The 27,660-nt window shown below is 41.9% G+C and overlaps 1 protein-coding gene across 1 annotated transcript; it reads right to left on the minus strand.

The window, feature by feature from the left end:
* Nucleotides 1–1,697: 1,697 nt before the first annotated feature.
* Nucleotides 1,698–26,215, minus strand: CHRNB3 (cholinergic receptor nicotinic beta 3 subunit). The gene is made up of 6 exons (XM_036102333.2): nucleotides 26,161–26,215; nucleotides 19,427–19,578; nucleotides 18,324–18,368; nucleotides 5,023–5,132; nucleotides 3,918–4,800; nucleotides 1,698–1,850 (listed from the first exon to the last, which is right to left on the minus strand). Exons 1-6 carry the CDS (start codon nucleotides 26,213–26,215, stop codon nucleotides 1,698–1,700), a joined length of 1,398 nt encoding a protein of 465 aa, XP_035958226.2.
* Nucleotides 26,216–27,660: the final 1,445 nt, after the last annotated feature.

A 27,660-nucleotide genomic window follows, 5' to 3' on the forward strand; every position in this document is an offset into this window, starting at 1 on the left:
AAGCTGAAAATGTAAATAATTAAAGAAATAAAAAGTATGAAAGAAGAGTTAATAAGTTAATAAACATGGAAGACAGATCCAGGAATACTAGATCCTTCTAGAAATTTCAAAAAGAAAAGAGGGGGAGAATGGAGGATAGGAAATAATAAAAGAGATAAGAGAAGAAAATTTGCATGGGTTGAAGAAAGACATTAATTATCAAGTGCCAAGATAAAAACAGAGAGGGAGAAAGAGAGAGAGTACAAGCCCTACATTTAGACACATACAGCATATTCAGGTGACATTTATAAAGCCCAAAGATAAAAAGAAAAGTCCAAGAATTTCATAAAGGGAAAAACAGGAATCTATAGGAACAAGGAATAAGAATCAATCCTCACCATACTTCTCATCTAGAACATGGGAAATTGAAAAGAAAAAAAAAAAAGATCATGGGAAATTGTAGAATACTATCTTCACAATTCTGAGGGAAAGTGATTTTGAATTCAGAATTCCACGCTCAGCTAACCTATCCTATGAGGGCCAACCTACCCAGTTTCAGAAATGCAAGGATTCAGAAAGGTAACCCCACTCAAAACTTTCTTTTTGCTTATTTTTTTATTTTTATTTTTTAATTTATTTTAATTTTTTAATTATCATATACTGTCCACTCAAAACTTTCTCTAAGAATTGCTTGGAGATGTATTCCTCTGAGATAATGAAATGAATCAGAGAAAGGAAAACAGGAGAAAAAAGGTGGTGAACCAAGAAATGAGTAAAACAATTACTTGTTTATAATGTGGTTGTGGACAGAAGAAGAAGAAAGAAAAGAAACAGAATGGAAAGTCTTGAGAGTACTGTTGAAGTGGATTCGATTGGATGCGGGGACATAAAAAGCCATCATCAGAGAATGTTGGGTACTTGTATTTTCTAGGAAAAGATGATGGGTATTAATGACTGCACCCCCAGTAATAGATGACATTGTTTTTCTTGTCAGTTATTTTGATGTGGCCTTTTAAACAAGTCACAACTCACAGTAGGTTCTAGTTTCAGCATCAGAAAACCTTTATAATGTTATGAATAATCCATGAATACCACCTGCCTGAGAGGTCACCACATTCAAGGGAGACTATTTTCAACAAATACCACATTTGTGGGGGGGAAGGGGAGGGACTTCAGTTACCAGGCATCTTGGAATCTTCGTGAAAACAAGCGTGCTGTGCCAGATCTGTCCAACCAGGGCAATTCCCCGAATGGTCGTCGAGCTTTGTGCAAGCACATTGTCCGGCGGCACGACACACACCAGTCTGCAAACTCAGGCCAAACCAAGGACACCAGTAGACGCAGGAGGCCCAGGTCTGAGCGCACAAATAGCTTGACTCGGAGATTGCCTGTCTTGAATTCCTGGTGTGCATCCTTGGCGGGGCCTCAGTGCAGCTTTCTGGGGGCCTCCGTCCAGCAGCCAGCAACAGTCCTAGTGCGTCCTGGCTGTGATGTCAGGCCTGGAACCTACGACTCCCTGAACATCTGGGGAAGCCAAGGTAGGGGCCTGAGGAGCTCCAGTGACAGTCATGGATTTACTGTGGGCAAACCCACATTTGCCAATGTTCAGTTTCCCCGAGTCCCACACAGGCCCTTACAAGAAGCTCATGCATTTGGATACTGTATGTACATGGCAGCTGGAGGTCAGTTCTAAGGCGTAAATTTGTCTTTACGGTATTTTAGATGGCTCTGGATTGCTGGTGGGAACTGTGGAGCCACATCTTCAAAGCAGGAGTAAAAATCAGAACAGAGCCTGTAATTGACACTATCAGAAAGAGCCACAGAAAGATTCGGTCCAGAACTTGGGCTACGAATTTCCAGTCTTGTACCACCTGCAAAAGAGAAAACGATGCCTTCGATTCAAGCTGCAGGGCAACTGTTCTGAATTCATTTCAAGGGATTGAAAAAGAGTAATATTCAGATGTACAGCACTTCAGTTTTCAAAATGCACCGAACACATCCCCTGCAGCGTAGGCTCAGATTCTCCCCGTGACTTTACTAGCCTGTGAACACTTTCGACATTGAAGATGTGAAATAGAAACAACGGAATCATGTATGAATTTGTAAACAATACTGATCAAAATGGGAAAACCCTGATTTTTACACACATAAAAAGCTAGTATCTCTTCCTGATACTACATAAGAAATGAATCACAAACTTATAAATTAAGCATTTTCATGGCCTAATATAACAAGCCTTCTCATCTTCCACTCTGCGTGTGGGTTTGGCTGCTACATCTCTGGAATGCTGGGAAACTGCCGGGGAGGAGAAGTGATCAAGCCAGGACAGCAATCCGTAAGGGAGAGGGGAGACCGGGTCTCTTTGGAGGAAGGGAAGTTGAGGCACAGTGGGCAATACACTGTAAGAACAAGGTCAGAGCAGGAACAAGGTGAGAGGTGTGAAGGACAGGGGCCAGTTCTCTTCCGAAGGAAAAGAAATGTCCTGTTTCTATTATATGGGGGTTTTATAAAGATGGAACCTAACAGGAGTTCTAGAAGGGACACAGGTATTGATGTGGAACCTAAATGCATTCTGCACACACAGAGGTTTAGGAGTAAAACTTTGGGGAAGAACACAAAGAAGACACATTGAAATGTTTAAAGTGCCAACCTGAAGTAGTGGGATTATTAATGATTTTAATTTTCTTGTTTATACTTTTTGTATTTTCCAAATTCCTTACCCTGATAAGGTGTTACTTTTATAATTTTTTAAAAGGCTCTCTGAATCTTTGAATTAGAATTTTTAAAGGATGTAAAGAAACAACAACAAACAGCCCTAAGAAGAGCCAAAATGTTTGTTCTATAGCAGCATTTTCCCTAATGCTTTAAAAATGTTTTTCGGTGGATGAAAAACACAACAAATAGTAAGAGAGAATATACTAGGTAGTGTCTAGATAAAATATAGAAGGATATTTCTTTAAAAAAAATTCTTTCCAGCATATGATGTGATGAGCACTGGGTGTTATATGCAACTGATGAATTATTGAACACTACATCTGAAACTAATGATGTACTCTATGTCGGCTAATTAAATTAAACTAATTAATTAATTAAAAATTCTTTCATAGGGGCGCCTGGGTGGGTCAGACGGTTAAGCATCTGCCTTCAGCTCAGGTCATGGTCCCAGGGTCCTGGGATTGAGCCCCGCATCGGGCTCCCTGCTCCGCCGGGAGCCTGCTTCTCCCTCTCCCTCTGTCTGCTGCTTCCCCTGCTTGTACGCTCTCTCTCTGTCAAAAATAATAAAATCTTTAAAAAAAAAATTCTTTCATAATTTTGTTTATGGGATCAGGTTCTTGGCACTAATTTTCACTAATTTTAGAGTAAAGTAATTGAACGCTGTAAATTGGCCTATAACTTGTTTTAAGCAGCAGGTACGATCTCAATCTACGACTGTCTTGGGTCTGAAATCCACACTTTCGCTACACTTTTTTTTTAATCTGTAAGCTAAATAACTATGCCCTTTTCCCTCACCAAAATATCTGTTGGAACACTATATTTTTATATTAATCCCAAAATCAAATTGTTTTTTTATTTCCAAATACTACAGATAGAAATAACCATCATTGACTAAAAATGAGAGATACATTACCAGAGACCAGGATAACCAACTTGAAATGTAGAATTAAATTATTTTAAATAGAATCAAGTCTAATTATAAGGAATGGTGCTTAATCTGCACTTGCTTCACTTTTGCTCCTTCTGTTTCTGTGAACTGCTTCCTAAAAATCCATACTAAAATTCTTTCTTATCTCAGGGCTTGCTTAACATTTTACACATGAAAAGCAGATAGCTAATAGTGTCACATTTAAACAATGACAGAATTTTGCTGTAAAGAGATATGAGAACGTTGGTTTTACACGCTTCGGTGGACGTGTTGGGATGAACACCAGTGCACTCACCTGGTTGATGAAATGCTGCTTCTTCACGTGCCTTGAAATGTATCTGATGGAATCAGCTGCCTTTTCCAAGAAAGCAACAAGAACTGTTTCTCCATCACTCACCTGTCTTTGTTTCCTTTTTTCTAGAGCTTTACCTTTCACTACTGGTTGACTCTCATCTTTATCTGGGAAAGAGTAGCGATCCACGTGGTCCTTCATACAAAGCAATGTAGGAAGCTTTTGCAGAAAGAGTCTCTTCACCCAGGGGGCCATAGGGTGGTAAGTGGAAGAGGACCTGTGGTGAACGTTAATCACGAAAACTGTCACAATAATCGACAGGGTCACGAAAATCATAATGAACAACAGGTACTCCCCAATGAGAGGAATGACTTTGGAGGAAGAGGGGATTATTTCCTCAATGACTAAGAGAAACACCGTCAGGGAAACCAGCACCGAGGTGGACAGGGACAGCTTTTCCCCTTCGTCGGAAGGGAGATAGAACACGAGCACCGTCAGGAAAGACAGCCCCAGGCAGGGGATGATCAGGAAGAGGGTGTAGAAGAGGGGCAGGCGGCGCAGGACGAACGAGTAAGTGATGAACGGATAGGAGTAGACGCCGTCTCTCCTGTTGCCCTTCATCCCTTTTGCATTGAGTATCTCCCATTCTCCGTTATCGAAGAAGTCCTTCCTGTCAACATTTTCATCGATCAGAACGAGGTCAACCATGGTTCCATCGTAAGTCCACGACCCGAACTTCATCGAGCAGTTCTGCCGGTCGAATGGGAAAAACGTGACGTCCATGGTGCACGAGCTTTTGTAGCTGGCGGGGGGCGTCCAAATGACGGTGCCATTGGATCTCACGATGACTTTGGTCATGAGGGAGCCTTCGAAACGGCCATCAGCACTGTGGTAAAAGAGTCGAACACTGATGACTTGGGTCTTTGCCCACCCCTCCCTCTACTGTTTGCCCTTATTACTTTCCTACCACAGAGTCAAACATTATTTCAGAAAGAAATGGTTCTCCTCTTACTCAAAGTTGTACATTTCTCTTAATTCTTTGCCAAAGTCAGGCTTTTCCATCTCTGGTCCTAATCTGACCAGGGGGTATTTCTTCTGCGATACTTACTTTTCAAAGAGAACTATGTCGGGAAGCCAGAGAGATTCCGATGGAACTTTAATTGAACGAATTCCACCGTGTTCATCAGGATCCCAGCGTAATTTGTGGTCTGTCCATTCCTGCATCAGACGAGCGTACTGTAATTCTATGCTGAAAGGTCAGTGCATCAGACTTGGAATCTTCACGTTTATGTTCATTTACTGATCAAGGGTTTTCTTTAAAAAGGGAAATCCATGCATTTTAGATCTTATGACCTTACCTGTGGCTCACCACACTTCTCAGGATGCAGGTTGAGCCAGTCTGGCCTCTGAGCTTGCCCAGGCCCACACAGCCATCCTACCTGGGATTTCCAAAATTGCCATATATCTGCCTCCCAGTGAAGAGTCTCAGCAACAAACACCACTGATTTGTGACCTATTTTTTTCAGCCTATTTTCTCTTAAGAAGCAAAAGAAAGCAATGATAGATCTAACTCAGTTTATTCTAGAACAGTTGGTCCAATAATATTTTAATGATAATGGGTACGAACAATTTTGAATATCACTCCAGAGTCTTGAACAAACATCCACCCACTATGTTAATATGAAACATCCAGTATCCACTGATTGGTCTTGATGACATTATAACTTTGAAATGAAAAAATATTTTCCAAGAATTTCCTTTTAAGTTTTAATCTGAATTTATTTTGTGACCACCCAATTACAGTTTTAAATTATATTCCTAATATTGTTAGCCTCCAGATACTTACGTATTTTTCCTCATAATAGAATGAAATCATTTAGCATGTTTTACAGGGGCTAATGGACCCAGATTAACAAACCTGACCACTAATTGATTGGATTATGAAGGTCAAGAGGATGATATATAGTTGATCCAATTACAGCAGAAGTGGACTTTCTTAAAAAGATTTGGGTCCAGAATCTTATGAAATCTGACCTGAAAATTAAATTCTTCTATCCCACTGTCCCTCATGTAGACAGCTGAGTAATGATGTAGGATAATATTAAATGACATTTCAGAAAGTTTGAAGGGTGTGCACAATGCAAGCCTTCCTGTCATTAAAAAATCAGGAGTCAGCAGATGAGTAACTTCACTAGATGGTAAAGTATTAAAATATGCGTGATGCCTGAAAAAGTATAAGACCGTACACCCCAGATGAGATGTTGTCTATCCTAGACAATATCTGTGAGGTTTGATCCTTGAAAAACAAATTGAAAAGGAAATGGCTCATTAAAAAGCTACAATCTAAAGGATAAAAGATGGCATGGCTAGTTATGGAAAAGCATGCATGTGAAGATTGACAGTTTAAGAGCCCAAACTAATAAAGTATTTACCATGTTTACTTGGTACTCACAGGCTTCTCTCCTCCTCCTCCTCTGCCCATTTTGAAAAGCAAATATATTTTCCTTCCTATGAATAATTTGTCTCCTGCTAAGGAGACTTGTACTACCAGCAGCAGGTCTGAATCTCAGAAATGTTAAAAGGAAGTCAGAATAGCACCTTTTGTTTGTTTCACTTTCACTTCATTTACTTTCTAAAAATTGACATACAATAAAATTCACTCTTTGTGTATGGTTCTATATGCAAACAGTTGTATAATCACTAACATTGTCAAGATACAAGAACAACATTGTTGCCCAAAAAGTTTTCCTTGTGCTGCTCCTTTGTAACCAACTCCTCCCATCCCCTACCCCTTTGGCAACCAGGATCTACTTTCTGATCCTATAATGTTGCCTTTGGTCATATAAATAGAATTGATCGCAGGGTAGAGAGTCTTTTGATCTTGATTTCTTTTACTTACCATAATGCATTTTAGATTCTTCTATATTAGTGATTTTTTCATTTTTATTAGTGAGTAGTATTCCCTTGTATGAATATACCACAGTTTATTTATCCATTCTCCAGGTAGGATATTTGGATTCTTCCAGTTTTTAATGATTACAAATAAAACCATTATAAACATTTTCTGCAGCTTTTTGAGTAAAAAGCATTCTTTTCTTCTCTTGGATAAATAACCAGGAGTGGGATGGCTGGACAATATCATAAGTGTATGTTCAACTTTATATGAAACTGCCAAACTGTGTCCCCGAGTGTCTGTCTCATTTTGCATTCCCACTAGCAATGTATGAGAGTTCCAGTTCTTTAGCGTCTTCTCCAGTACTTGGTATTGTCTTATTTTTTATTTTAATTATAAGAGTTGGGACTTGGTATCTCATTACGGTTTCTAATATGCGTTTTCCTAATGACTAATGATGTTGAGCATCTCTTCATGTGCTTATTTGCCACCCATACATCTTATTCGGTGAAGTGGCTGTTAAATCTTTTGCATATTTTTTAATCAAACTGTTTGTTTTATTACTGAGTTTTTAGACTTCTTTACATATTCTGGATAAAAGCCCTTCGTCAAATACTTGATTTGCAAATAGTTTCCCACAGTCTGTGGTTTCTTAATTCTCTAAACAATGTCTTTAACAAGACGGAAGTTCTACACTCGGCTGAAGTTTATTTTACCATTTTTATCTTTTAGGAATTATGTCATATCTAAGAAATATTTGCCTAACTCAAGGTCACAAAGATTTTCTCCCATGTTTTCTTTTAGAGATTTTATAGTTTTGGGTTGTACATTTAGATCTAAAATCCATTTTGAGTTAATTTTTTAATTACGGTGTGAATATGGGTTGAGTTTTTTGGGTTTTGTCGCATATGGATGTCGGATCATTCCTGCACCTTTTGTTGAAAAGACTAAACATTCTCCATTGAATTACCCATACATGTTTGTCAAAAATCAACTAACCGTAAACTGTGTGGGTCTATTTATGGGCTCTTTGTTCTGTTTCATTAATCTGTGTCCCTCCTTTCCCCAGTACCACACTCTCTTAACCTTCATCACTTTCTAGTAAATTTTGAAATCCCGTAATGTGAGTCCTCCAACTGTATTCTCCTTTTCCAAATCATTTCGGCTATTCTAGTTCCTTTGCTTTTCTGTATAAATTTTTAAGTCAGTTTGTTGCTATCCACAAGAAGAATCCTTCTGAAATTTTAATTGTGATTGCCTCAAATCTATAGGTTGGTTTGGGGAGAACTGACATCATAATATTGAGATTTCTGACCCAGGAAAATCATTTCTCGATCCATGTATTTAGGTCTTTGATGTTTTTTAATCAGTGTTTTGTAGTTTCAGCTTATAGACCATGCATATACTTAGTTAGATTTATACCTAAGTATTTCTTGTTTTTTTTTTTTAAAGATTTTATTTATTTATTTGACAGAGAGAGACACAGCGAGAGAGGGAACACAAGCAGGGGGAGTGGGAGAGGGAGAAGCAGGCTCCCCACCGAGCAGGGAGCCCGATGCAGGGCTCGATCCCAGGACCCTGGGATCATGACCCAAGCTGAAGGCAGATGCTTAACCACTGAGCCACCCAGGTGCCCCCCCCTTTTTAAAAGATTTTATTTATTTATTTGACAGAGAGAGACACAGCGAGAGAGGGATCCTGTTGTTTTGATGTTATTGTAAATGGTACTTTGAAATTAAGGAAAAAAATCCAATTGTTCATTGCTAGAATATAAATAAATTTGATTTTTGTATATTGACCTTGTGTATATCCTGTGAACTTATTTAAGCTCATTTAATTTTAGAAGCTTTTTTGATAGATTTTCTACATAGACAATTACATCATTTACAAATAAAAAATTCTATTTCTTTTCTTCCAATCCGAATGCCTTTTATTGTTTTTTTCTTTTCCTCTTGCTTTAAGTCACTGGCTAGATCTTTAGTATGACATTAAATAGGAGTGGGAGAGTAGATATCCTCGCATTGTTCCTGATGTGGGTTGGAAAGCATTTGGTTATTCACCATTAAGTATTATGTTAGCTGTTGGTTTTCATAAATGCCCTTTATTTGATTAAGGAAGATTCTTCCTGGGGCACCTGGGTGACTCAGTTGCTTAAGCATCTGCCTTTGGCTCAGGTCACAAACCCGGGGTCCTGGGATCCAGCCCCACGTCGGGATCCCTGCTCAGCGGGGAGCCTGCTTCTCCCTTTCCCACTCTCCCTGCTTATGTCCCCCCCTCAAATAAATAAATAAGATCTTAAAAAAAAAAAAAGGGAGTGTCTTCTTATTTCTAGTTTGCTGAGTTTTTTTTTAAGTTTATTTATTTATGTAGAGAGATAGCGAAAGAGAAAGAGCGTGAGCGGGGCGGGGGGGGGGGCAGGGGAAGGGCAGAGGGAGAGGGAAAAGGAGAGAATACCAAGCAGACTCCCCATCCAGTGTGGAGCCCTATGCTGGTCTGGTTCCCACGACCCTGAGATCACGACCTGAGCCGAAATCAAGAGTTGGACGCTCAACAACTGAGTCACCCAGACTCCCTGAGATTTTTTTTCTTAATCACGAATGGATCCTGATTTGTATAAAAAGCTTTTCAGCTTCTATAGAGACGATTACATGATTATTCTTTAATCTCTTAATAAGATGAATTTTATTGATTGATTTTTTCTTTTTCTTTTTAAGTAGGCTGCACACCCAACATGGGGCTTGAACTCAAGATCCCGAGATCGAGAGTCACATGCTCTACCGACTGAGCCAGCTAGGTACCCCTACACTGATTGATTTTCAAATGTTGAACCAGCCTTGCATTCTTGGGATCCACCCCACATAGTCTTGATGTATTACAGTTTTATATAATACTTTTTCTTCTTATACACGGAAAAATAGGTAGACTGCTGCCTTTCAAAAATAAGGATGCACTGGCAAGGAGGGTGTTGCTCTAACCATTTTCCTGATGTTTGAATTCAAATAAAAACACAGTGAGGTTTCCTTGAGAAAAGATGAAGACAGTGAAATAGGTGACATGTACCTTTGTGCTTTTGCTACTGAAGCATTTTTAAAACAATATTTGTTGGTGTAGATGTAAAAAATACATTCCAATAATTCACCAGATATCTAACGCAAGTCTGGGTTAATTACAAGAGAGGAAACAACCCATATATTTCCCTCTTAGCAGTGGGAATACTTTTCTTTGGGAATGTTTATATGATTATTTTATACAACTGTAGCATACATGAAAAACCTACTATTTTGTAGCTATGCTGATAATAAGATAAAAATAGTAAATATAAAAGTTACTGAGTGCTGATGATGTGCCAGGCATTGGCTTAAGTGCTTTATATTTATTAATGCTAATTTCTTCAATAACCTACAAATGACCTATTATTAGTGTTATACTAGATGAGGCACCTGTGGCTCCGAGGGTTCCAGTGACTTGTCCCAGGCCACACAGCTGGTCAGCAGAGAAAACAGGATCAAGTCTGCTGCATATGACTGTGTATGCCTGGCATCACAACTCCAGGAGGTGCCTTCCACATTGACTAGGATGTGAAGGGTGCCCCCTGGAGGTGTGCCATGGTACATTGAAAGCCACACCTTGCACTCTTTCCCCTCTTCCCATGCTACCTTACAGTGGAAGAACCTGTGGCTTGAAATTCTTCATAACGTCAACTGTTTGATCAGGCTTTCTATGGCTCCGCTCTCAACGATGTTTCCAGCGCTGAGCGCTATAAGGCTTACTGACTGTACTCAGGCTAAAAAAGTAGCTTATTCCATCTTTTCCTCTGTTAAAAAAAGAAAATGAAGACAATAACAACAGAAAATCTGTTTGGTCTTAATGGTGAAATATCTGTCCAAAAGTGGAGGAATTACACAATAAGCATGTTACACTGTGTCCAAGTTCATGGACAAAGAAGGGGAGAGAAATTATGGGATGAAGATGAACTGTTAATAACAGGAGCCTTCAGCTGACTTCCACTTAGGCAAGGCTTCGTTGGAGAAGGACGTGGCATGTCAAGAGCTCTTTATAGAAAGAGGAGAAAAATGAATTCAGAAATAAAGTGGACACATACTGCCTGTTGCCTCAAGTTCACCTGCCTTTCTCCTGGTAAGAGCACCCCAGTTTCCTCTTGGGGAACCCCCTTACTGCACTGTCACCCACCAGCTGTGGGTGGATCTGGCTCTTCCTTCTGCCCCGGAAGTGGGGCTGCACCTCATACCTGCCCACTGTGATCTTCAGAGATAGCAGGTAAACAAATGGGAAACAGCGAGATAGCATGAAACTTCTGGAACCACTGGAAAAGAGGCTGGCCATTCTCTCTCCTGCTGAACTTGAGCACAGGAAGCACTTTGAGGCTGAAGCTGATACAGCCACCTTGCTGCCACCAGAGGTGGGCTAAGATGAGAATGGGATCACCCAGAGGACGAGGAGCCCAGAGACACACAGAGGGAACACCGTCCCTGGGAATATTGCTTGAGCCCCTGGATCAAGCTGCATTTAACGCTGGCCTTGTCCCTGGACTTTCCAGGCTGTGTAAGCCAATACCTTCTATTTTTGCTGAAGCCTGTCTGGGTTGGGTTCTCTGTCATGTGCAACTAAAAGGTTCTCAGCTGATCCTGGGAGAATCTGAGCAGCTCTCCGGCCAGCAGGCAGGCAGTGAGCCCTGGGGCAGACACAGACTCGGACAGGTTGGCTGGAACTGCGCTGTTATGAGCTGGCTCTGTCTTGAGTGGACAACGTTGGTGAGCTCAGCCACAGAGTCCAATCTCACACTTCCTCCATCTGGAAGGTAAAGATTGCTGCGAACAAAACCTATGGTCAGAGTGTCAGGGTGAGGATTCAGAGCCCCCATCCTCTAGCTTGCTAAGGAGCTCTGAGACCTTCTGGTTACTTCCTGTTCTCCCTGAAACCCTAGGGGCATCTGGAGACTAATCCCTTTTTCAAGTAAGAGATTAGAAATAATATCCTGTGTTCATATAGCATGTTCCAGCCAAGATTCTCAAAGCTCTTTACAAACCTCAGCTCTACCTTGAAGCAGTTCCAGGGTGGAGAGCTGTGTCATTGCAGGAAATGGGAGAGCATAGGATATGTCAGGGCCAAAGAGCAAAGTTAATCTGTGACTAAGAAAAAAAAATGGAAAAATAGGTTTCTTAATTCTGAAAAGTGCAATTTCAAATCCATATCACATATATTCCCTTAAAATTGTCTTTTCTTACATACGTTATCTGAAATACCACTCTTAAATATCTAGCTATTAACCAGAACCACATTTCTTTTAAACCTAAATCAAAGACTTTTTTACTACAAAAAAATTCTCCTAATTATTCTTAGTTTAATACTAAGACCAAAAGATAGTAAGGAATAAGTAGTGCCTTGATTTGTAGCCTCTGGGGCATCCCCGGGATCTTCAGTTATCTTAAAATCAAGTGTAAAATTCTTTATTTTTTTTTTAAGATTTTATTTATTTATTTGAGAGGGAGAGAGAGAGAGAGAGCACACGAGCAGGGGAGGGAGAAGCAGGCTCCCCTGCTGAGCAGGGAGCCCGACGCAGGGCTCGAGCCCAGAACCCAAGATCATGACCTGAGCTGAAGGCAGACGCTTAACTGACTGAGCCACCCAGGCGCCCTCAAGTGTGAAATTCTTTTTTTTTTTTTTTTAAAGATTTTATTTATTTATTTGACAGAGAGAGACACAGTGAGAGGAGGAACACAAGCAGGGGGAGTGGGAGAGGGAGAAGCAGGCTTCCCGCTGAGCAGGGAGGCCGATGTGGGGCTCGATCCCAGGACCCTGGGATCATGACCTGAGCCGAAGGCAGACGCTTAACGACTGAGCCACCCGGGTGCCCTCAAGTGTGAAATTCTTAAAACAAGTTAATGTTCATACATTTTAATCTTAAAGGCAACAACATGACATATGACATGTCTCATATTCCCATTATAACCATGAGTTGTCAGGGCCAAGAAATGGGATTTGTCATTAAGGATGAAAAAGCCTCCAAAGGTGGCGGCAGGAAATGACATTGATTGAGTCCCCACTACTCGCCAGATGAGGTACCAGTTGCATTCACACACATGATCGCATTTCACCTGTTAACACTGTGAGCTAGGCATCGCCTCTATTTTATAGATGAAGAGACTGAGAGTCCGAGAGGCAAAACGACTTGCCCAAGTTTACGTAGCAGGAGTTCTGATTCCTAACTCCTAATTCCTGCTCAATTCTCACTCAGCATCCACCAACCTGGCCTCCTGTGCTAAGGTCCAAGTGTGGCTGGGAGAAGAAAGGAAACTAAGATGTTGAGTAAAGGTCGGAGATACATTCACAGACTTGCAGGTGCCATTTTGCAGGTTGTGGAAGGTAATTAGACTTCAGGAAGATCCCCCAGACCTTTACAGCAAGGCTGAGCCTTCCATGGCAGGTTTGTTTCTGCTTTCCCCTCTGAGACCAGCGCCAGGGATCTAGCCTCTGAGGCCTGCATATGTTTGCTGAACTTTTTGTTGGTCTAAAACGGGAATCAGCTGTTGGAGAAACAAGGCTACTTTGAGATGTTGGCCTTGGCAGACATTCAGGCAGTTTTATTTTCCTTGGGAAAATGAAGGGGGCAGGACAGCAAAGTGCTCTCAGCTACAGTGAAGCCGGATCACTCAGAATCTTACTGTCTTATTGGTGTTTACACCCGATGGTCCAGCATCTTACGCAGTGCCCGGTGCATAGTAGGTGCTCAGTAAATGCTTGTTGAGTGAGTAATTTTGACATCTGTTGTCTTAGTGATTACTCACATGATCGCGTCTAGGCCAAGGGTTCAACCCTTTATCACTAAAGAAAAGGTGGTTTCATTTCCCATTTGCCTTTAAGGTGCTTGCGATGCAGTTGAATATGATGGAGCAGAATCTGAGTGGCGAGCCATTAAGTACTTTCTCACGTAGTTTTAGTGAGTCAGTGTTAATAATTTATGATTTATAGGGTTTTGATTACTTTCTGGAAGTAGGAAGGAGGAAGACAAATGAGTTTCCAAAATAAAATCAATAAAATAAAAATAGCTCCACACAGAGGACTTTCTCAGGATGTCACTAAATTTGTGCTTGATAAAGGTCTTTGGTTAAGAGGATGGAGGAAGAACGTCTAAATATACCAGAGGGGAACTATGGAAATAGAGGATAAGACAGAAGAATTGGAATTAAATACCAAGCATCTCAGTTGTGGAAACTACATGGAACATGTTTTTGTTTTAAGTACGAAGCATTTTATTCTCTCTGTGATATGAGTCAGGGAGCATTTTTCAGTGTCCAGAAAAGAACAGGGGTTTATCGTTTCTGTCTTTATTCTGACTGAGGCATACACGGGTGGCTGGAAAGAGTTTCCCGTAGGTTTGTTCTGGCATGAGAACTTTGGGAAGTTATGCGATTGGGAAGAGTATACAGGGCTTCACAACTTCTCTACCTTTTTGGCTTGCAGAACTTCTATTGATCCTGTAAGACCTAACTTAAATATCCCCTCCCTTGGAAACGTTCCCTGCTTTTCTCCCTGTCTCATTGTCATTTTTATAGTGACACGGTACTCATGCAGATTTTCCTTATGGTGTTTATCATATGACAGTCATTATTTTCTACATAAGTGACACTCTATCCTCTCCTTGAAGGCAGGGCTGTATTTTACTCTTCATATACCCGGGATCTAGCAGAGTGGCTGATACTTAGCAGGCTCTCCATAAACCCCATGGAATGAATGGAAGATGGAGTGAATCCTTACTTCATTCTCTCCTAAATGCCTTTCTAGACCATCAGATGTCCCAGAGGCTGAGGCACCAAAACCTTAGAAGACAAGGACTAGGAAGGAACTAGTCTCCACAGGGACAGCACTGAGCGGAGCACTGGACATCTTCCATCCGCTCCTTTGTCCAAGGCAACGGAAGGATTTCTTCACGTGAGCCCGACTTCAGTTAACAGTGCCCAACCTTGGACATGTCACTCCAATTCTCCAACGCTCAGTTTTCTCATCTGCGAAGTGGGGATCCTAATAGAACCTACCTCATAAGGTGGCTGTGAGAATGAACTGAGTTCATTCCTATGACACACCCATGCAGAGCACCTCAACCCCTAGTACGTGCTCAATAACTCTTAGGTGTTATTATTAGCTACTCTAAAACTGAGATGTGTATAAAACACCCATGGTTTTTAACATCAATTTTATCTTGTTTTTAGCATCTCTTTTCTTTTAGCCTTTATCATCTCTTTTCTTTTACCCTTCGCCTTTCTTTTAGCTTTGTAGTTTTAAAAAGCTAGGGGCACCTGGCTGGCTCAGTCAGTGGAACATGGATCATCTTGATCTCGGGGTTATGGGTTTGAGCCCTGTGTTGGGTGTAGAGATTACTTAAAAATAAAATCTTAGAAAGAAATGAAAAGATACATACACATCATATGATGGAGCTCAAATGCCTCCTATTCCATGCAGCCTTCCCTGACTGCCACCATAATAACAGAATCATCTTTCTTTTTTTGCTTCCACATTCTTTGTGTCCTGTGCTTGCTTCAGCAGCACATACACCTCCTTGTTTGTGCCATAACATAGCATGTGTTGACTAATATTTATCATGATATTTGCACTCCAAATCCAATCTGTGTGGGCAGAATAGCTTTGATAGCATTCTCTGTGGTTCTATGAAATGTACAGAGGTTTCTCCTACTTTGGCTCTTCCAGTGCTTTAGAAGCAGGGCTTGATGGTTAGTGCAGAGACTGGATATGGCAGAGAAGGCCCTAACTGGGGAGACCCGGATTCTAGCCAGATGAATTCCTGGGCCCTTCTGTCTCTGTAACCTGGGGTAGTGTGATACCTGCTGTGAGAATTCAGAGTGTTGAGAAATGTAAATGAGAGAAGAGAGATGACAACGCTTTCCAAAGGAAAGTCTGTTATTCTCTGGCTAATATAAAAAAGACAAGAGATAACAAGTGCTGGCGAGGATGTGGAGAAAAAGTAACCCTCGTGCACTGTGGGTGGGAATGCAAACTGATGTAGCCAATGTGGAAAACAGCATGGAGGTTCCTTGAAATATTAAAAATAGAGCTACCATATGATCGGTAATACCACTGCTGGGTATTTCCCTAAAGAAAATGAAAACACTAATTTAAAAAGATACATGTACCCCTATGCTTATTGCAGCATTATTTACAAGGGCCACGATATGGAAGCGACCCAAATATCCATTGATAAATGAATGGATAAAGAAGATGTGGTATATATATATATACAATGGAATATTACTCAGCCATAAAAAAGAATGAGATCTTGGCATTTGCGACAACATGGATGGACCTAGAGGGTATTACACTAAGTGAGACAAATCAGACAGAGAAAGACAAATAACATGATTTCACCTATATGTGGAATCTAAAAAACAAAACAAATGAACAAACAAAGAGGCAGGAACAGATCCAGATAAAGAGAACAAAGTTATGGTTGCCTGAGGGGAGGTTGGAGGGGGGTGGGCAAAATGGGTGAAGAGAGGTATAGACTTTCAGTTCTGGAATGAAGAAGTCACAGCATAGGGAATGTAGTCAATGGTATTGGAATAGCATGTATGGCAACCGATGGGAGGGACACTTGTGGTGAGCACAGCATAAGGTACGGACTTGTTAGATCACCATGTTGTACACCTGAAAACTAATGTAACATTGTGTGCCGACCAGACTTAAACGAAAAAAAAGTCTATTATTATCCTCATTACTTCTAAAAAATGGGAACCTAAGTCATCAGTCTGGCTTTTCCAAGCATCAGCTTGCCCCATCCCTATGGATTTCTCTTGCTCTGTTTTGGGTTCTGGAGATGTTTAGGTTTCGACTCTGGCTTGACCTGGAGGCATTCACCAGGCCACAGTGATTCTGGTGGCAAAACTTTGCTGGAAGTCACTTCCCCAGTTGTAGTTAAGGTCTGAGGAGCTGTGACTTCTCGATCACTTCTACTGAAATGACCTCATGTTTTCTAAATCTCAGGCAAAGTGAAAAGTACCAAATAGTAAAGGCCAGGAGTCTCCGGACCACTGTTTTATGTGAGAGATTAATAAAAGCTTAATCTCAAGGACCAGTGTGTGTGAAGCAGTGAGAGGTTTTTTGTTTTATTTTTGTTAACTTCCTAAACCCATTCGCACTTTAAGAGAAAAGTTTTTATTCTCTCCCCTGCAAGCTCAAATACAGCACTTCTAACTGATTTTCATTAACTCAAAATACTTCTGAATTCCACTGTCTCTAAGTTGGAAAAGTGGGATACATCACTGAGGAAGGAGATGGGTATACAGAAAAATATGTTTATTTGAATTGTATTTTTCTTATTATTTTCTTTTCTTTCTTTTGCTTATTATTTTCTCCTGGACATCTTTATTTGCAAGTAAAATAATACACAGATCTATTTCATAACTTGCTAACATACCTACCAATTAAGGAATCGGAGGAATAGAGGGTAGTAAAAATGATAATAATTCTGTAACTCTGACCAAAGTTTTTGGGTGGGACAAATATGACAGAAAGGAAGCCCAGGGAATCTCCCTACAATCTTGGTCCACTGTTCCTATAAACCCTTAGCAGTACTGAACAATGTCTCCTGAACCTGAATAGTAATTAACTTATTTCAATATAAACGAACAAAAATATTATGTATGTATGTTAAAATTCAGTGAGATATTAAAGATTCCTCATCCGGAAGATTTTAAGTCTATGGGAGATTAGGCAATATCTGGACATTCAGGAGAAAACAAGTAATTGCTGACGATAACAACAACAAGGAAAAACAAACAAGGGGACCAAAATCTCATCTCCTATCAAAGAAGTGTCAATATTTTCTCCTTTCCATCACACAGGCAAAATTGGGCTTTGAAAGATAGTTATTTCCTGAACATTCTAGGACAAGCTCCTCTGAATGGGCGTCTCGGTTTTAGGAAACAGGCTCCAGTCGAGCTAAAAGCAATCATCTAAGCAGAGAGCTGAACCCATTCAAAATGCCTTTTTAGTTATACCAGGAAAACATATATTCCTTGTTTTGGGCTTCACTTTGTTCTGAAACTGATGATGAGAGGCCTTCTGTCCTCCCTGATTTCTCTTTCTAGGGAGGAACGGTAAACCCTAGGGGCGGATTCCTCCCACGGAGGACCAGTGGGGATGAGGGAGAATTTAGGATTGATGATTGTCTGCTCCAGTTGTGGTACCCTAGTGGGGGGAAAGTGGCACTCTGGAGCTTTCCCCCTTTCTCCAAGTAGCCAGGGAGCAGCACCCAGGCCTGGGTGTCAGAGAGTCCCCTCCAGGCATGCCTCTGCGCTTCCAGAAGCTGCTCTCCACCTCCCGCAAAAGAAAATTAAATAATAAACCCTTCCCAACCATTCCCAAATATCTCCCCGAGGAACCCAATATGCTCTGTAAAATAATTGTTTTTCAAATTGTTTTTCTAAACAGAAAAGCATGGAAATAATTAGGTTAGCAGATCTAATGCCTGGATTGACAGTTACCTGTTTGAGCCACACATTTGTTGTCATCAGCTGATTCTTTTCATCCTAAGAAAGTGACAATTAGGAAGATGTAAATTCAAATTAAGTGAAGTTGTCTTTTACAATTTTTTTCTTTTGTCAGAAAGACCTCTCTGACACATACATTTGAGGCATTCAAAGTGTAAAGGATTCTCAATTTAAGCACAGTTAAATGGCATGGGATCCTAAAATATTACACATATTTTGCTTAAAATAAAAAATAATAATTAAAGCAAGTAGCAGTTAATTGTGGTGATACTTATCTAAAATTGCATAGCCCAGAAAGCATGGTAAGGTGGCAATGTAGGATGAACATTAGCTAAATCAGAGATTGGTTTTGCATGATTTTCTAGAAGGATTCCTTGGGCATCGAGTTAGCTGGGGTGGGTGAGTGTGCCAGTGGTGGGGCAGGGGATTGGGGCAATATGGGGGGATTGTTCTGGAACTTTGTGGAGCACAGCAGGATGACTTTGCAGAATGGGCTTGTTAAAGTTCACTGATTTCCTGGGATCGCAATCATGGCAGAAGTGGGAGCCAAACAGGAACATTAGCAGAGAATGCTAAGGTATGGGTGGGGCCAGGGGAATTTGCGGGGTCCTGGGGGAATTCAGGAGGGTGATGGGGTTGCCAGGCACTGGGGTGCCAGCACCATCTGCCTTCTCTCCCTGCCAGCACCCCTGGCAGCCCTCACCCAATCCGCAGTCAGGGTGACACCGAATCAGCCAGGGGGACACTGACGAGCCCTCGGCTCGGTTCTGCCTTCTCTTCCAGCCCTTGCTTCTCCCTGGGTGCTCGTCCTGGTGCTCAGCAAACCCGCCAGGGGCGATGCCTGTCCTAGCCACCACATCCGCCCCCCAGCCAAAGGTCCCACACAAATAGTGCTGCAATGAAAATTTACTCCGTGACACTTCTCATTCCTTCCTTGGGTCATTTCACTGGCCTCTTGGGGCAGATTTTCTCTCACAGTAAGCTATTTTTAAAATGGAAATGGCAGACATGGGGAAAGAAAACAAAATAAAATCTTAGGCTCACAAACAGGTTAAGAAATGCATGTTCTTTTCAGCTTTGTGCCAAGGATTACTCACCACATCTACGAGCTGAGATATTTTCAATCCGAAATATACTTTTATGGTGTCATTAGAATTTAATACAGGGCGAACCCATTTCTGATAACCTTGGAATAAGTGTCTGAGGAGGGCATCTTCACTTTCAGCTATTGAGCTGAATCCTGCAGCGGCTGTAAGAATCATGAGGGAAACCCGAATTAATGGGAACGGCGTAATGGCTGGTTTAGCATCCTACAGCCTGAACCTTCATAAAGTCTACACGGCCTAGTGCAGCAAAGGCAGCTTTGAGTGTACAAGGGTTCTCGAACCATTCTCCATGCCCACAACACACGGCTGAAAGCAGACTCTATGCTTTACCCAGAGCTTCGCGCTCCCGCGGGATTTTCCCACCGTGAGGTCAGCACTTTGATGGACAATGACAAATTCACAACACATTGTGGCAAGGGACATATGTGTGTGTGTTAGCGGTCTAAACATCCCTCCTCACACTTTATCCCCCTGATGGTACTTTATCCTGCATCGGAGCCCTTGCACATATTATATGTGTCTTTGTTTATTGTCTGTCTGCCCCTTGGGAAAATGGTGCTCCCAGAAACCTTCCTGACCACCGCCTCCCAGCTCTGTGGGGTCTGGCACATCGTGGCCCCTGAGCCAACACTTGTGTAGCAAGGCAGTGAGCTACTTGGGTTTTGTTTGCCGAGTGGTGTTTGGAGAGTTTGGGCCAGAGCTGAATTGCTCGGGAGAAGAGAGGCAGGGAGGCCACAGCGGTGCCCCCTCAGCCTTCCCCTGTGCGAGCAGCCCTCCCATAAGGAGAATATTGTTTCATGGGCACCATGGCAACGACTGCTGGTTCCCTGCTCAACAGCCCATTTGCCCTTTCTTTTTCAGTAACAGATGCTAAATTTATTCAGGATTGCATGGTGCCAGCTTAAAATGTTCCCTTCTCAGGCTCCCTCACAGCTAGGGATGGCCATGTGACCTACGCATCGGCGCCTTCAGATACAAACAGAAGCCAGTGGGTGACGTTTGTAGGAAATATTGTTGAAGAGGACAGACTCGGTCCAACCTGCACCTTTCACCTTTCATCTTTCGCCCTTTGCTCTCTATCCTTCCGGCCTGGAGCTGGAACACGGTATCTAGGGATTTGGCCCCACAGGTACCTCACACAGCCTGATGAAAACTCCACACCTAAGAAAGACAGACGGAGCCTGGGTCCCTGAGAGCACTGTAGGGCCACCAACCAGCCCAGGCCTGCCTGCCTCCAAATCTTTTGGTGTGTGAGAAAAGCAACCCTCTTTGTTAGAGCCATTGTTACCCGCATCTGAGTGCGGTCCTAGCACCAGAGTTCTGCCCTTCCCCGACAGCCCGTGTTCCAGTTCAGGCCAGTGACAACTAATTACTTATGACACCATCTCACAATGGATGGGATGCTCCAGGAGGGCTGAAAACAACTGCATAATGTCTGAACTAACACATGCGTGCGCGTGCACGCGCGCACACACACACACACACACACACACACACAGACTTCTTAGCTTGGACAACCCTGCCATTATAATTCTGGACTTGAGAGGGGAATCCTGAGAACAGAAACTGTACTTTTGAGTTTCCTTTCCTGGCAGGACAATTTGACTGTCAGTTTGCAGGAAGGTGGAGTTGCCCATTGGGAGGGATCTCTAAAATGATGACCTTGACAATCCCCAGCACTTGCCGCCTTCAAAGCTACACCCTCCGTGAGAATGGCTGGATCCCTGCTCTTTGCTGGGCTCCAAAGGGAAATAAGCAGATCTGTTCTTTCAGGGACCTTTGTATGTTTTACCCACTTCGGCCAATGTCAGAAGGTGAGCTGCTGTCTGAATCGAGAAACAAAAAAGGTAAATCTGCACAGGCTGTTTTGGACTGAATATTTGTGTCCCTTCAAATCCCTGTGTTGAAGCCCTCCCCCTCTCCCCCCTGGTGTGACTATCTTTGGAGATAGAACCTATAAGGACATAATTTAGGCTAAATGAAGTCATCAGTGTGGGGCCCTAATCCAATCAGCCTGGTGTCCTTAGAAGAAGTGGAGGAGACACGAAAGAGCTCTCTCTCCATGCAGGCATGAGGAAAAGCCAGGGGAAGACACTGCCGGAAGGCCGCGGTTTCCAAGCCAGGAAGAGAGTTCTACCAGAAACCGAACTTGCTGACACCTTGATCATGGACTTCTAGGTTGCAGAATTGTGGGAAAATAAATTTCTGGTAAGCCACACAGTCTGTGGTGTGTTGCTATGGCAGCCCGAGCTGTCTAAGACAGCACAAATCTGTATTGACCAAAACAGATCTGACCAAAAAAAAAAGGCCAAAGGTTCAATGCTTTCTGCTCAACATCTTCAACCTGTCTCAGCTTCCCCAAATAAAAGCTGAAGTCATTGATGTTATTGGAACAGATGCAGAGATGCCCTAGAAATGTCTCTGGTTTGTCCTTCCTGTAAAATAGAACATGATAAGAAAGGGAAAGTGCTCCCACTGTTGATTCTTTGAGGCTAGGGCCTCAGTAAATACTCGATGATGTTTGGTGAATGAACCAAATGCAAAGAAGCTCTAACAGCACTTTCCATGCACAGGGAAGGAGGCGGAGTGAGCTCGGCTCACTGCTCCAGAGGGTGTAGAATCACAGATGTTGTCAGGATTTCCAGGACAAGTGGTCTCTGTTTTAAAGAATAAATGGATTCCTGAAATGTGTGTAAACCAAATATTTGCAAATGGACTTGTATTTTAAACAAATTTGACAAGACTGACATTCTAAGATATATCTCAGCAATACATGGACAAGTTGGGAAGCTGATGTCAGAAGATGACTGACTCCCTGAGTGGGTGCTTACATTTCCCAAAGTCAGCTTCTGGATGGGGAGGGATGAGAGGGCATTTGTATTCATAAATAATTTCAGCATGAAAGAGGAAGGACAAGTGAAATGATGAAGTGAAGGCAGTGGAGCTGAAAAGGACTTCTGAGATGATCTAAGCCCCTCCTTTTATAGATGTAGATCCTGGGGTGCAGAGAGAGGGAGTGACTTACCCAGGGTGAACCCAGCTAATACATGGTGGGTGTGGTTTTCTGACTCCCAGGTTGTCGATCTTTCCATCAGCTCATCCTTGGAGGATCGAGGAGGCAAAAAGACTGTCCCCTATGCTGTGGTCTCCTTACTTTATGGCCACATAAAAACTTTCAACAATTCATGTCTATGGACACGTATTTATTGTTTTTGCTTTTTTTGTTGCTGTGTTGTTGTTAGCATTGTATTTACCAAAAATACTTCACTGTTGTTGAAAGCAATCTATCGCCAGGAAGAATGATATTCTAAAACCAGGTCACAGATAATGTTTGGTGATAGGAAGATGCTCAACACTGGTGATGGTGTCCCATAATCCTACTCAGTCTCCCTCTGCTGCAGTTGAGCTTGGCCCTGGGCACCTCTTGGTTGGGCACTGTGGGCACACTCCTTGGAGGGGGACACCCAATGCTTTATAGTAGGAGCAATCCTGCTTCAGACTTGACCATGGTCTCCTCACATCTCCTTGCATTAAGTCCTGCTTTGCAACCCCCGTCCCCCCCCAACACACACATAGTCTAATGCACATCTCCAGAGGATGTGTGCTGGCTGTTAAAGCTTGTCACCATTGCTCCCCTAAATCCCAATTCTCCCCCTTTCTTCTCTCCCTCTCTCTACTTAATCTTTGTCTTACTTTTTTCTTTGTCAAAATATTTCTCTTGGGACTACATAAGCAACTCCGCAGGTGGAGGACAAGAAGAGGGAGAACCAGAGGGAGAGCACATACAAGCGATCAGACAGATGGAGAGCTCTCTGCCTGATTCTAGTAATTTCCTCCATGTGGAACTCAGGCTGGGAAAGTGCTCTAGGAGGGCACTCTGCTCTTGGCTCTGGATGCTGAGTCTCTTGCCAAATTCGTTATTGTTAAAACGAGAATCCAACAAATATTTATTTAACATTGAGAACCACTGGACTCAGATTTAGAGACATGAGTTCTGGTCTTGTTTCCAAGCGATCTTAATTAAGCAAGGCATTTAACCTCTCCCAGTAAAAATAGAATGTGGATGATTGGTAAGCCCTTACCAACTCACACACCCTATGCTTCCAGGATTTCATGCCCATGAAACAGCCATAAAATGTGATCTATTATGCCCAATATTTGCTATTCTGAAGACACAAAAAAGAGGTAATGTTTAAGATGTACCATTGATTGGAGAACTTTACTCCTGGCTGCCATTTACTGTAACAGAGGAGACATCAGGTAACATAACTAACACTATGAAGGGATTAGACAGGACCCAGGAGGAGTTAAGACTCTCTCAACCCCTGTAAGTGGGGTCATGAGAGATTGGATGAGGTACCCATACCAGCTTCAGACAAAGAATTTTTTCTTTGGAACCTACAACTTGAACTTCTGGCCTCTTTATTCTTCTTGACCATGTTTCCTTTCCTTTCTTCAGGCTCTCAGACATTCTGCTCTCTCCTCACCCAATTATCAAAACCCACTTTCTGCAGAATTTTGACAAGTTCATGCACGCTGAGGTATAAATAACTGATAAGACTTAACTGATGACAACTCACATGCTTATTTATGGTTTTATTGAAGACAACATCATTGTTTATCCTTAGCTAAGAGAGTAAAGAAGTAATTGAAGATTTCTAAACCTCAGCAAACATGGTTGGGAGAGACACATTTTTTTGTTTAGACACCTTTTGGTATATTTTGGTTTTGTCCTTCCATTATCACCACCTTGTCAAAAAAAAAAATCATACCACAAATATGTTACCTCTGCTGTCAACACACAGAACTAGGCCTCGGGGTGAAATAAATAATAAATATTGGATGGATCCTTGCTAGCGTGAGAGTTTATTCGAATGACTTTGTTTTCTCCCTCTTGCATCCCCCGTGCTGGAATCGTTCCTAAGATACAGTAGATCCTCAGTAAATATTTATTGAATGAGTAAATACATGTCATCGTGCGGTAAGAGTGATGGGAAGATGAGTAAGATACAGTCCCTTTTTCTGGGAGCAGACCCAAACACACAAAGCATGAATTTGCAACACAAAAAATGTCACATGGCCAGACACAATCATCCTTTCCACCAAAGCCAGAAATCTAAAAATGAGGGGTTGCCCCTTGTAATTTGGAAAAGGTAGTCCTGGGTAACAAAAAGAAACTATTTCCTTTGCAAGGAGTAGCAAAGTTAAAGAACTTAAGGAAAGGTGGTACAGATCTGCAAACAGAAATAGACTCCAAGGGATCTAGAAATGTTCACAAATGCGAGAGTGACTACAGGTTATTGATTTATTATAGATCGGTGACAGATGTACCCAGCACAGTATACATTCCCAAACCCTTGCCCTACTTGATAGAGAATGAGTACCAGGCTCCCTTCCATTCCCAATTTTCTTATGTAACCATTACTATGCAAGGAAGGGGGTACACAGGTGAATGGAGAGGGTTTATGCAACCACTCCTGCGAGTGAGATGATTTCCCTGGGCAAAAGATAGTAAGAATCAATTATTTCATAGTAAATGGAACAGTAAATAAAGGCAGAAAAACATTAGACTTGTGGATATTAATTGTATGCTAAAACACACAGAAGTTGATTACCATTTTTATGATTGACAAATTTCATTTCAGACTCCAGAGATCAAATTTAGTGATATTTGAAAGTGGGTCCGATGCCCTCGGTACTTAGAAAGGACTCATTTTGAGTCCTCAGTATGAAGAAAGGCTACGTTTTTAAAGATATGATACTGTTCAGGTGTGTGTGCCTAGATTTGAAATCTAGAATTTATTAAATCTAGGATTTATTTCAGGACTTGGGCGAATCTCACTCGGTGCCCCTGGTTCCCCATCTGAAAGGAGCAATAGTCAAACATGGCAAAATTCCTAGTGAGAAATAAATGCAAACTGCTAATGGGACAGCCATCTGGCCCCTGTCTCTAAATGGTTTCCACTGTGATGGGAAGGGCTTTGTGTTCTTAAGTTACATAAAAAGTGAAGTGTTTCCCAAACCCAGAGAGCTGGCAGGCGCAAATGACCATTTCCCCCTAAACTTTGCAGTTATTTTCTCCCTCTTTCCATTTCTCTTTTGGCTGTCTGTCCATCTCTCTCTCCCTCTCTCCTTTTTTTTGCCCTCTTTCTTTATTAAGAATTCTCCAAATTTCAGGTGGATAATAGTCACAGAAAACTCACACATGTTCATAGACATGTAATGTCTATTTTTGTTTAATTGTGATATACAAACACATTAAATATACCTACACACAAATTTATTAAAGTTTGTATGTAAGTCTATAGAATATATTGGATACAATTAAGTACCTACACACAGATATAATGATTATTAGTAGACATGATATAAAAATGTTGACAGAGTAAATTTCTGTGCCAAATATTTTAACGATTCTGAGAAGCATTCAGTGCATTCAGTAACATTTTTCCTCCTTTTATATCTTCCTACCAAGTTCATGATTCAAAAGGAATAGCCCAGAAAAATGACAATGGCATAAATCTGATGGAATCCATAGGTATGATTTCTTTAGCAACATGCAGATTTCCTAGAATTACTCATTACAGCCACATCCTAAAGGTTATCCTAAAGATACCTATACCTTACATTTTATAATTCTAACATTATCAACACCATATTTCTGCCTCCCTTGCTTAAATCATTCTACAATGATGAAGTTTTAATTTACTTTAACTTGAGCTTACCTGAAGGAGTGACACCAAGGACGATGAACACGAGGAGAAAGACTGCCAGTCTCATGATGTCAGTGTAGGAAAGATAACCCCTTCCTTTTAAACAGTACAGTATTTCCATCAGAAAGGGAGGTTTTGAAAAGAAAATGCAGTGGTTCAAAATCCGAAGCGGAACCCAAGGGGAGAGTAGACACCTGAAGTGGGATAAGAGAGTCTCAAACCACCTCACATCAGTGTGATGTTTCTTCAACCACACTTCATTGATTTCCACTCAGCTGTCAGATTGTGTAAGTTGAAAACATAGCTCTGGGTCCTAACTCCTGACTTATTAATTTGCTCTCTCACAAAGAGATGCAGGGCAGAAGGGAAAGGATGAAGCTAGACAACTTCTGAATGCCCTGCAGTATTTTTCTCCCGGGTGGAGGTCTGATAATGCCACCCTTGCTCTGATTCACCTTCTTCACAGTGGATCAGATTTTCATCGAAGTCAGTGCATGTTCCTCATAAATGCAAATCTAAAGAATGAACGAGTGTAAGTGAAGGCTGGATACAGGAGAGGGCCAGGTGGGAACAGGCACATGGATGGGGACTGAGCGCTGGAGCGACATGCTCCAGGGCACTGAGGAGCTCCACCTGGGCAACACTGACTCCATCTTTGGTCCTCCATCTGGGGCCATCTTAGATAACTATCCTGTGACCACACACGCCCTGCCCTTCACTCCATAAAATCTGGGGATTAAGGTCTGGATAGCTGCAGAGAATAGGCCGAAAGTAGGGGTGGAGAATTACTGTGTAGTGCCCTGGATGGTTGGGCCATTCGCCCGTCTGATTGTCCGTCAGTAAGTGAGACTGAACAAAACTCTGTGTAAACGGTGTTTTGTTTCTCAGTACTAAAGCGCCTTCTCAGTCTGGAGGATACATTACTGACCCTCCTCCCCCTTTTAACACTGTCTTAATCCAATTTAAAATTCGCTTGATGTTATCTTATTGGGCTCCCACTATGTGCCATCGACAATTTTCAAGCACCATGCGCTGCTCAGTAAGGTACCAATATATAATCAAAACAGCCCTGGCTGAGGAGGCGGGACTCTGCCCCCTCTTCATGCCCACCTCTCTGATCCTCTCTGAGAACCCCCAAGGATGGGGCTGTGTTCTTTTATCTCTGTATCTCCACTTTCTCTCCTGTGCCTATCACATGAAATGCTTAAGAGTGTTGCTTGGAAGAAAGGAGGAAGGAAACAATCAGACATTGATTTCCTATGCATCTGGATCGTGTTCTGGGCCTGCTGTGAATTTACAACTGTATCAGGAATAAATTAACCACTAACCCAGAGGTGCAGGATGTATCACCTTTCTTTATTTCAATAAATCAAATAAAATGAAGCTTGCCGTTCCACAGAGCAAGCAGAAAAATCAGTCTGAATCCTCCTGCCTGGGGTAGCACGAGACCTGGGAAGGCTTCTGTGGTGCCCACAATACAGGGCAGGCCCTGTAGGCTCCAGTCCATCTTGA

This window comes from Halichoerus grypus, chromosome 3, assembly GCF_964656455.1.
Source record: "Halichoerus grypus chromosome 3, mHalGry1.hap1.1, whole genome shotgun sequence".
NCBI classification, from domain to species: Eukaryota; Metazoa; Chordata; class Mammalia; order Carnivora; family Phocidae; genus Halichoerus; species Halichoerus grypus.